This window comes from Haliotis cracherodii, unplaced genomic scaffold (assembly GCF_022045235.1).
Source record: "Haliotis cracherodii isolate W230 unplaced genomic scaffold, xgHalCrac1.p SCAF_5, whole genome shotgun sequence".
Lineage (NCBI taxonomy): Eukaryota > Metazoa > Mollusca > Gastropoda > Lepetellida > Haliotidae > Haliotis > Haliotis cracherodii.
Window position 1 is genome coordinate 20,332,925 of NW_027266308.1, and position 12,209 is coordinate 20,345,133.

At 42.4% G+C, this 12,209-nt stretch overlaps 1 protein-coding gene across 1 annotated transcript in view; it reads right to left on the bottom strand.

Annotated features, from left to right (window-relative positions):
* Nucleotides 1–258: 258 nt before the first annotated feature.
* Nucleotides 259–12,209, bottom strand: part of LOC139442669 (beta-1,4-glucuronyltransferase 1-like) — a 44,707-nt gene continuing 32,756 nt past the window's right edge. Inside the window, exon 2 of the mRNA XM_071223532.1 lies at nt 259–1,637. Coding sequence (XP_071079633.1) covers nt 1,443–1,637 — 195 coding nt within the window. The 3' untranslated portion in view covers nt 259–1,442. The remainder of the gene's footprint in view (nt 1,638–12,209) is intronic.

A 12,209-nucleotide genomic window follows, 5' to 3' on the forward strand; every position in this document is an offset into this window, starting at 1 on the left:
CGTGACAAAAACTCTATGAAATTGTGTGCCATTACTGTAAATAATATTCCTTATCGTCGGAATGGTTTGTTTTCACTCTATAAGTATTAGGACACATGCAGCGATCTTCGTTAATTAACCATCGCGATATTTTGTTATTCTATTTCAAGTGGCGAGGACTAGAGCTTCATATGTGTTACTGTATACCGAACCACTTTACTTCTGACACACCAACAGAAAGAACATAACATACCATTATTGTGATTCGTTTATGCAGAAAATACACTAGTTATACACCACATGGATTGAAGGCAAAATGTATACAAAATCATATCTGCTCAACAGGAATTCCTAGAGAAGAACATACTTACCCCAGGCTTAAATAATTCAAATGAAGACGACACAACTTACAAACTCCCCCGTGTAACTCCCAGTTTAAAACTGTTTCAATGGTCTTCCTTGTACAGAAAGCCGAAAAGTGCGCTCAGTAGCAACCCTGACATGCCATATAGTCAGGTTACAGGAATGTTAGTCACATCGACGTCGTCCATGGTATCTGTACTGCCATGTTCTGCGTAGCCCGAACTCTGGGACACCAACCTGTCACTTCAGACTCGTATCCTGCTGAAACCCTGTCCAGTTCGTTCAAGCATGTTATGCCATTTAATATAGTTTCCCATTCCTGCAGTTACATGGTATCAATAGCTATCGACGTTACATGGGAATAAAAGAAAATTGAAATCATTCAAGTAGTTAAAGGCACCTCTTTCACAAATTGTCCTGTATGACAAGCCCAAAGCCCCCCGCATCTGCTGGATACCAACGTACAGAAACTGGGCACACAAACAACCAAATGTCTCACAGTTCGTCATCACAACAAACATTACACATATTCCATGTTTCCCGATTTGTTTCGATGGCAATGTGAAGTACATTTCATATTGTGTGGTTACGACTTGATATTGGCCGAACCATTCAGTTATCGCTTGACTACACGTAACCATTATAATACCAAAATACAATGTGTTCTTGCGCTTGTTAAAGCTGTTAGCTGTCATGTATGCTCATGACCCGCCTTACAGTACCCCATCAATTACCTATCTATGAATATCTTGCCACATCACCTTACGGACATTTGGTATATTATAAAAAATAACATGACGAGTTGTGGCAATGATTCCTGAAAGAAAACATTACAGGCGTCGAACAAGTGCTTCCATACCATTTTCCAAACATACATCTGTTTCATTAACTATGTCATTTGTAATACATGAACGTGTAAACAGATATTGCACTGATATCATCCTTTGGTCATATAACCCCTCTGCTACTCTGTTACCAAGCAGACCTTCGCTCTACAACGTAGCACCCACCCACCTCAGGTAGTTGTGGACCACGAACTGTTTGTAGACACCACCGATTTACCCTCCGTGACATGGAAAGGTTAATCGACAACCGCCACATCACAAACATGTTCCGGTGGAGTTTGGGTACTTGACTTTCAGTTCATCCTTAAACTTTGTAAACAGAATTTTGTTCTTGGTAAGTTCCTGGTTCTTGGTGGCGTGGAAATCCCCCCTCCTCTTGAAGCCTCTGTGGGCCAGGAATGCATTGTTGAGTACAGCGAACTGGTAGCCGGACACGTGCAGCTCGCACACCTGCAACACGGAACATAGACAGTCATTTAGACCCAGAAATAAACTTATCTTATTTTTACATACACGCACACGCACACGCACACACTCACACACTATGAAAACTATAAAGGGAGCCTAGAACAATTCTTAATTATTCCTAGAGCTGAGGCAATCTAGACTTGCCCAATCATTCTTGACTTGCGTAGTACTTCTTTAATATATTCTCTAGGGCCTTGGAGACGGACTACATGGAACACATCACAACTTGTAGTTAAATCTAAAACGTAGTCAAACAGTAAACTGTATACATAGCACATACTGTGACACATTGTTCTTGTTCATAGTTTGACTTGTTTGAAATCCGTGTTCAAACTACCACAGCTCTGAACATGTTGAATAAAGATAGTCAGATATGGATCTGGGTTTAAACGATTATCGGTGCACTTAAATGTTGTATGATACGAGGTAAACGGTAGTCCAGTTACATCACAGCAGCCTGCAAACATTTGGTATGGACCAGACTAAGTCACCGAGTCATCCAACCGATCCCCTTCAGCCGGCTCTCACGACATGGGTACGATACCAATTAACAACTCTTGATTTTGATGATGTGTACAAGATGTTTCAAGACATTGTTTAATTATTGACCTAAGTTGACTGGATATGGTTGAGAAGTCCCTTGTCCCTCCCTTTGGCGATGCAAACAAGGGTGAATATTACAGTCCGTTTGGCTCCAAATGGCAACGATGAATTGCAAAATAACTAAAAATCGGGAATAGTCTATTAAATGCCAATACGGTACACGACAATGAATACTCCTGAACCCAACAATATCAGGTTTTTATATGTACAAGTTGACATCTTGAACGGGTACAAGTTGACATCTTGAACGGGTACAAAGGTAGGAGGAACAGTGCAGACACGTACTGCACGTGTTACATGGCATACGAAGATGCACTACTCAGCCGATGTGAACCAGTTGATTTTTAAGGTGTATGATTTCTTTCAATGAGAAGATGAAAGAGGAAAACCCTTTCATGCCATTAATAAATACTTGAAACGAGCTTCTAAAGCTCTTGGTGTGTCTCCTAACAAGCTGAAAAATGTCCGTCGTCGAGACTCCAGCAATCAGAAGCAGGTTGGGAACATTTCAAAACCATGTAGGGTTGATATATTAGACAAAAAACAGAGGTGCAATTGTCACTAAGACTCTTGAAGAAATACCTTGGAACTGAACATGTTTAAATTGTTATAAAATACAATCTATAGTAACTTTTTCATAGATGTGGATATACTGATACAAAAAGATCAGCGGGGACAAAAGGGTTGTGTCATGTGAACGATCTGACGTCCTTTGTCTCCGAAATCATCATCTTCGAACCATCAAGCAGAAACGTGAAGAAGGATATAAGCCTGTTTTCCTAGACGAGACGTGGGTAAATGCCTGTGACACAGCCAGCAGTCAGTGGGTACCCAGTGGGGGTGTTTGGGAGAAAGTGGGGGACTGTAAGGAGGAAAAAGGAAATCGGAAAAGGTGAAACACTTATTATTCTCCATGCTGGCTCACTGGCTGTGCTAAAGAAATGATCGGCAAGGTATTTCTGCAGTGGGTGAAAAATAAATTGGTCCCTGCTTTGCCTGCCAAGTCCCTTATTACAATGGACAATGTACCATATCACAGTATGCAGGATCCAGACAGCAAGGCTCCGACGTCTAATACCCTTCAAGGAGATAGTGTGACGTGGCTGCAACGGATGGACATGACCTTTCCTTCGGGGGCTACAAAACCACAACTCTATGTAATGATTAAATTGAGATGGTTGACAATTACACAAAGGTCAAGGTCACGCCGGCTTGGACATCACCCTTTCCACTGTGATCTGAGAGTGTTGATATCGGGTATCGTCAGATACAACGTTGGACGATTGAACACAACGTTAGTGATGGGGATAAAAATAACGAACAGCAGGTTTTGTTGGGTACATGGTATTCATTGCCGTATTGCCATACAGTATTAGCATTTAATAGACTATTCCCGATGCAATTAATCGGACTGTAACGCCGCACTCGGCATTGTTTCAGCTATATGACGGCGATCTGTAAATAATCGAATCTGGACCAGACAAGCCAGTGACTGACATCATGGGCATCGATCTACGCAATTGGGTTACGATGACATGAATCAACCAAGTCAGCGTGCCTGACCACCAGATCCCGTTAGTCGCCGCTTATGACAAGCATGGTCGCCTCTTAAGGCAAGCATGGGTTGCTGAAGACCCGTATCTTCACGGGTCTTAACTAGTACCTGTTCCTATCTATTAAAAAAGTTATTTCTTCAATATGTCAGTTGCAGATGTGTGTGTTCACAGTGCAAGTACAGCACAATATGTTTAACATGACTCTAGAATAAAACCCCGTGCGGATTCCCGATCCCGTTAGTCGCCTCTTACGACCAGCATAGTCGCCGAATACGGCAATAATGTGTTGCTGAATACCTGTTCTAACCCGGATCTTCACGGGTGCAATAATAAATGACAAGTCCCTAAAGACATAGGCACTTCCGGTTTAATGTCATCACCTATTGTTAAAGACAATACATGCCTAATACAGCACATCTTTAAAACAGGTAGGCCCTGCTTCCAGGTACGTGAAGAAGAAAGAAATATACTGTCCCATTTCCCATGTAAAGTATGCAGTCAATTCATTGAGCGTATGGGCAGGTGGGTCTCTTTGTCGAACACGACGGCCTTAAATGGGACAGAAGGGGATAGAATTCCTCAGAATCAAATTCAGAGATTTGAAACAAGATACTGATGGAAAGTCAATATATGTAATTGCAGGACATTGTTCTTCAATTCCGTAAACCGGAAGTGTGCATGGTACTGACAGTTTAGTCTGTGCAACAAAAGCGACATTCGTAATTTGTTTGGATGAAATTAAGTCATTTTCCAAATCTGTAACATCTAAAAATAACCAACCCACATTATTCCATAGTAATCTTGGCTATGTTCCTCCTCAACCCTTTCTTTTCACTAAATAATTTATTTGGTATGGAAATCTTTTACACATTTCATGCACTACTTCGTTAAAGTTGCTTAGTCTGAGAAAATACGGGTGTTGCTTAACTAATTTCCATGTGTATAAATATTGTCTAGATGCAATCATTATCACCCCCAAATGAACCGCTTGGTGGCTACGCTAGTCAGCTTGGTTATCACGCCGTCATCACTGTTTTCACCGCGGCCTTATTGTCACGCGTGTATATTATTATCTTTGATGAACTCACATCAGCATATACAAATTCTACACACGCTCGCTCAGTATTCACCTGATGAGAGGGCAAGAAACGTTCAAAACTAAAAAGAGGTTGATATTCACAAAACGTTTCATGTTTACACATGATCAAACATGTATGAGTGAGTGAGTCAAACGTCACATCGGCAGATTATTGCACTTCTGTAGCGACAAGCATGCACGTGCGTGTGTGCGTTCGTGTGTACGTGAGTGCTTGTGTGCGAGTGTGTGTGCGTGCGTGCAGCTGCTTGTACTAGTCCGGACTAATGCCGATTTTATAGTGCTAGCCCAGAGATACCATTCAGCAATTTAACATGAATACCCTACTCAGACACGGTATACTCACTCCGAGCCGACCAGTCCTTGTTTTAGCCCCTTAATGCCGAGCACCAGGCAGGTAACAATAAAGACCATCTTTTAACGTCTTTTGGTAAGACGCGGCCGGCGATCGAACCCCGGACCCTCCGCTCTCCAGGCGGACACTCTACCACAGAGGCGGTCCATGTATGAAGAAAGCTACAAATATTATTTAATGTACTACACATTACAATTACAATCTTCAGTACCTACCCGTTTAATCTAGGATATGTAATATTGACATTATTTCGATCATATCTTGGTAACATGCTTGCGACTAGGAAAAGCAATATGGCGTCTTCCCCTTCTCGGGTCTTCCATGAAGAGAGTTCCCCTTTCCCCACTTCTCGGATCCACAGCCAGTGGAACCATCGGCGGTCAAACAACCGTAGGAAATGCCACGTCTTAATCTATACAGAATGTGGAAGGTCGGTTTCAATTGTCATCCTGTACGAGGGCACATAAAGCCAAGTTCGGTCGTCTTTCTTGCGTATGTAATGTCAACCCCATTTACATTTAATTTATAAAAAAGAAGCAGGTCAAGATGTAATATAGCTGGTTAATTAACTAAGCTCGGTAACAATGTTATGGCAGATACAGACTTACACACCAGAATGTCACCATTAAACTATGACATTTTAACTGCTGTCACTATCTATCTCTTGTCGATTAAAAACTTTCTCTTAATGTGCTAATTAATCAATCAGTCCATCTGCTCTCACTATCTGAACACGTTCACAGCAGGCAGCAGTGTGATATATACCCCTCGCCCAATCACACAGATGACCAAACACACAGGCTGTTCCGGCGCCGTTACTTCTGTAATTTGATTGAAGCGCGTAAACTGTCACATCAAACAAGAGGAAGTTTTCGAAATAGCAGTATTTGCCAAATCCCTAGGGTTTAAGAAAACTTTCACAATGCTTTCACAAGTTTAACAATTATCACTGGCAAGGAAGATTCCCGACTCAAGGGTACTGTGTAACAAACTGGAATTAATACGAGGAGGTGGGGTGATTGTCCAAATCTCCATTGTTAGTAATTGTTTAATTGTGAAACATTTAGCAATATGAAAACGCCAAGTAATGAAACACGTTTAGACACTTACATAAGATAGCTACGCAATAAATCGCAAAGAACAATGAAGAACGAAGCGTAGTTTATTTCACGATTGTTCCATCATGACGTCATCTGTGGAGATTCGCAACTTGATGACGTCGTATATTGGACGACGTTATTTTTGAGAGTGAAGTGTCTAAAGTGAGTTGTTCCCCATGTAGCTGGACAATGCAGATGAAAGGACTGGCCGACCGATCGCACCCTAAATTGGGAGAGATATGAAAATCGAAATTGGGAGAAAATGTGCAGATAATCGACGTGAAAATTGTGAGAATACCAAACTTAACTCCCCTGTTCATAGAATGGAGTTATCCGAGGTCGGATGGTATTCAGGGTGTCATCAAGATTTAAATACGGGTAAATGTTTTAAAAGCTTGTACAATTTATTGAAATCCTTAAACCGAACCGTGGTCGTTGTTTATCGTACAATATAACACTGCAGATATTCTTTTATTGTACTATAAACAACAACCACGAGTCGTTTATTTCTTAAATATGTGTTTTACTATCATAGAATGTCTACAGCTGTCCTGTCAGAGGGAGCCACATACATACAATTCGTTAACCTGTCACTGTAGCCATATTAAGGCTGTTTATTAACCTGCACCTGCACTCTGGTAACAAGCATCTACCTCCCATACCGTAACATGTCGTGGTGCTCTATCCTGAACATAATAGCCAGAGCAGAAAGGTGGATGTTCTTTTACGTGATATTGCTGGAATGTTGCTAAAAACAGCGTAAAACCATACTCGCTACTGCACCTTTTGCCCCCCACCCCCCCCCCCCCCCCCCCCCCACCCCCTTTGGGTCACGACGACACCCATTCGGCCATTTAGTACATGCAAGCCCCCGATCCATATAATCGGCTCTAATGTCCAACGGGGCAAAGGGGACTTATTCTGCCGAGTCACCTGCGGAGAGGCACCATCGGGGAGATCTCGCAATTCGTTGACAAAACCTAATATATTATGTCAGCGCAGGTGCTTAGGCAATCAGTATAGACACGGAGCTCGATGTCGCGGCGACATGGACAAACCAAGCTACACGCATTGCCTTCATTCCTTGGCAACTCTTCCTAGGTTTAACTGCCATTTCCTGAATGACCCTGGCATTCTCACTATACACATTCCAAATGTCAGAGCAGTAATATGTTCTACTAATAAGTCATAAGAAATGTCAAATAATCCAAGAAACTAATATCCCTCCCATATGCTATGGACATGACCAGAGTGGCCAGTATGTGTGTTCGAGAATGACGTTCGATCTGGTGGTCAGCCATCTGTAATACCGAGAGCCGGCCTCCGCTAATGATAGTGTCCATGGCTCCTTGTACGGTTTTTTATTCACGTCGAGATTCAGTGGACACAACACATATACAATCCTGAATAGAAAAGCATCTACTGCTATCCCGTTGGTGCGTCTGATGGTTCTGTGTTAACAAAACGACGCCTGTCAGAGTTGGGGTCAACCTGTCATACACCTAACGTAATCTGGGATTTAGGCCAAGTGACTTTTTAAAGCTAAAAAAGGGAGCCTGAAATGGGATGACCTTATCCCAGACAAGACGTTTACAGTACAGTAAAATATTTATCAGGTACCATGCCTTCACACCCTAGAGTCTGGGTTCTATACGATAAGGTCAACTTTGTCCGTGGTTAACCAGTTCACAGGCCCTAGAGCAGTACGTGAATGCTGACAAAGCACGGAGAGTAAGAGTTGTAGATGTGTCAGTAAGTTGGTTAGGGTGGCTAGACGAATCATCTGTGTGATCAGTGGCAGCGAGTAATGCTTCCTATTACTTAACCAGACATTCAGAAGAGCACTAACGTCCTGGACGACCACCAAACGTTATATCCCAGCCTGAACGCCAAACAAAGTGTATATATATACATAAAACGCCGTATCACCAATAGTGCGTGCATTACAAGCCAAATCACAAGTTTGAAGAAGTTACACATTACAGCTTTACATCTGATGTAAACGAATTTTCAGCAAGCGTGAAATACTCATATCCCGGCCAATGATATTTTCTATTGAGTGCACGACACAAGCCTTTGGTCATAAAAGCTGTCTTGGACTGTTCTAAATTTTTCTAGTTAACGTCTTACTCAGTAATATTCCCGCTTTGTGTCGGCTTTCTGTAAACAATGGAGTCGGGAGCAGACAATACAGAGATCGATATTGTGAACAACGATCTATGCCTTCGGGTAATGATGACATGCGATCAACCATGTCACCTAGCAATCAACCATGTTACATAGCCCTACCACTCGATTCATTTGGTCGGCTCTCCCGACCAGCATAGGTTGCTGGGGACCTATTTCAAACCGGAATCCCCACGGGGTTTTCTTCTAGAGTCATGATAAATATATTGTACTCTAGTCGCACTGTGAACGCACCCATCTACGACAGACATATCGAAGACATAACGTTTTTAATAGATAAGAACAGGTACCAGTTGAGACCCGTGAAGATCCGGGTTTGAATAGGTCTTCAGCAACCCATGCTTGCCTTAAGAGGCGACCATACTTGTCGTAAGAGGCGACTACCGGGATCGGGTGGTCAGGCTCACTGACTTGGTTGATGCATGTCACAGATCCCAACTGACGAGATCAATCACTGGCTTGTCTGGTCAAGATTCGATTATTTACAGACTGCCGTTATACAGCTTGAATACTGCTGAGTGCGGCGTTAAACAAACAAACAAACAAACAAAACTTCAATCGTGACTGTAAACGGCACATGATAAGGTCACATGGAGGTACGATGTGGATAAATGTCCCAATATTTGAGAGGCATCAACAAATTTTGAACGTGATAGGAGAACACATGAATGTGATGTGCACACTACAGACAGTCCTCGGTGTAGGATCTATACTCTGCGACAGACCCATCCCTGACCACCGGACTACCGGACCTGGGATGGTAAGATGCTTGAAGGAAGACATACTCACCTATACCAACATGTACATCTTCACCTATACCCACATGTACATCCTCACCTATACCAACATCTACATCTTCACCTATACCAACATCTACATCCTCACCTATACCAACATCTACATCTTCACCTATACCAACATGTACATCTTCACCTATACCAACATGTACATCTATTACCAACATGTACATCCTCACCTATACCAACATCTACATCCTCACCTATACCAACATGTACGTCTTCACCTATACCAACATGTACATCTTCTCCTATACCAACATGTACATCTTCACCTATACCAACATGTACATATTCACCTATACCGAACATGTACATATTCACCTGTACCAACATGTACATCCTCACCTATACCAACATGTACATCCTCACCTATACCAACATCTACATCCTCACCTATACAAACATTTACATCTTCACCTATACCAACATGTACATATTCACCTGTACCAACACGTACATCCTCACCTATACCAACATCTACATATTCACCTATATCAACATGTACATATTCACCTGTACCAACATGTACATCTTCACCTATACCAACATCTACATCCTCACCTATACCAACTTCTACATCTTCGCCTATACCAACATGTACATCTTCACCTATACCAACATGTACATCCTCACCTGTACGAACACCCACCCCGACCTACATCTTCACAGGAAAGAAACTCCCTCAATGGACTCCTCAGAAGTGTGACAGTTAGTATAATTTAGTAACAATGCGTAAAAGAATGTAAACTGTATATGTGAAAGTAGCACATTCTATATGACCACAAGACGATGTTAGCCCATGTTGATAAATATATGGCGCTATCTGCAATAATCGAACCACCATTCACCGAGAATCAACATCAATCAATATTTAGCACAAAGACTTTGTTAGAGATAATGGATGCTATATAAATGATTCATAGACGGTCGTATATAAATAAGGGTATAGCTATCCAATGCAATCGATTATGGAATAGGTAGCTGGTCCTGTTAGTTGTGTTCTCGAGATATTCCATTAGCTGGGCAGTTATCCGTGGACCACATACTAGTACATATCTTGTAATAATGCTGAGACGCGGGGTTCCTTCAGACGCCAGGTAGCAGTGCATTGTAACTGGACACTTTAGTCCATCTTCCCCTTCTCAATTTGAAACAAGCTCTTCTATACTGATACTCTTCTTCAACGACAAAGATCACCGACACAGTTCTCCTCTCATCTTCTTGTTGCTGAGATCACTACCCATGGTTAGCAAAGAATTCAAAGAAACAACTATAATTCCCGTGTGCGTGACCAGAATATCACCGCCTTCGTATTAAACAGAGCCTGTACACAGTCCTCGCGAGCACAACGTTCCCATAATTCTCTATAGTTTGGTAGTTGCTTGTTGGCCCACTCAGAATTCACCCACCAGCTATACGACGGAGGCCTGTTTATAACAAACCAGTGAATGCCATGACCAATGTCCCAACAGCCAGGTACGCTGGCACGCGATCAACCAGGTCACTGATCCCCATGTTAATAAGTTTGTTGTTGAACGCCGCACTCCGCAATATTCCAGCTGTATGACAGATACAGCGAGTCTGGACCAAACAATCCAGTAACTAACATAATGAGCACCGATGTAGGCAGTTGTTATACGATGACACGCATCAACCAAATCAGTGAACTTGACCACCCAATTCCCGTTAGTCGCCTCTTACGACAAACATAGCCACCTCTCACGGCAGCATGGGTTGCTCATGACCGATTCTAACCCGAATCTTCATGGGTCCCCATGCACGGACCTGTATATAAAGGTCCGCTCTGACGACAAGAATGAGCAACTGTGGATCTATTTTATCCCTTATTGCCAACGGGGCTGTCAGTTTAGATACGGTTCAAGAAATGAATAAAGATGCCACGTCAGACTAAATAGTCCACGCCACTTGAAATAGAATGACGAAATATCGCAACGATTTTACAGAAGGTATCTGTCTGCATGTGTACTAATACTTTCAAAGTGAAGGCAAGCCATAAGGAATATTACTCACAGAAATGAAAAAAGGGCCCTTTTCAGGATATATCCATTTTGCTACCGATACAGATCATTGAGATTTGATCAGGTGGTTACAATTCGGTTAGGAATCGACAGTCAGGTGACTGCGTTATATTTAGCAGTGACCTTGGTCAATAGCGCTTTCAATACTACGTCTGCACGTCTTTTTCTTTCAGTCCGTGCTGGTAATAAACGCGCGCTGCGCACGCTGCTAAACATAGCCGCTCGCAATCACATGACTGCCGATGACTGCCCATGTGTCGACGTGAGCTTATGCTTCTCTACTCGTATACCTCTATCTCCATAATGCTTAACATGTGCATGTATATGTAAAATTAGGTGTAAAGCTGATTGATTGTTTGATCCTCAGTCGAACTGTAACCATAAAAGTCAATGATGATACTCGAGGTAAGGACGTCACGATCTTTGTTGTTATGACACAAATATGGTTTGTAAAAATGACCACGAATATTTGATACAGGCAAGCTGTGTTCAGAGCTGTACTCCGCCCTATGTAAGTCAGTCTTCTTCCGTATAAACGCCTGCTGGACGCCTTTCATCTCTAGAGGTCTACTTTCAGTCACATCGTGTTTTCCCCTCGAACTTCCCTTGATGCTTGCGACACACTCCGGACAGACCCTGCGTGTTAACTTAACAACCTTACTTCACACTTGTTATCAGTCGAGCAGCATTTGACCATTTCACTCCACATCCACAAATGAGTCATGGCTACTAGTGTTCAATCAACATCCAATGGTTAAGTAAACTTCAAGTAGTTTGGCTAAAGTGAGTGGTAACTGAATTGGGTTTCACGCGCTTTC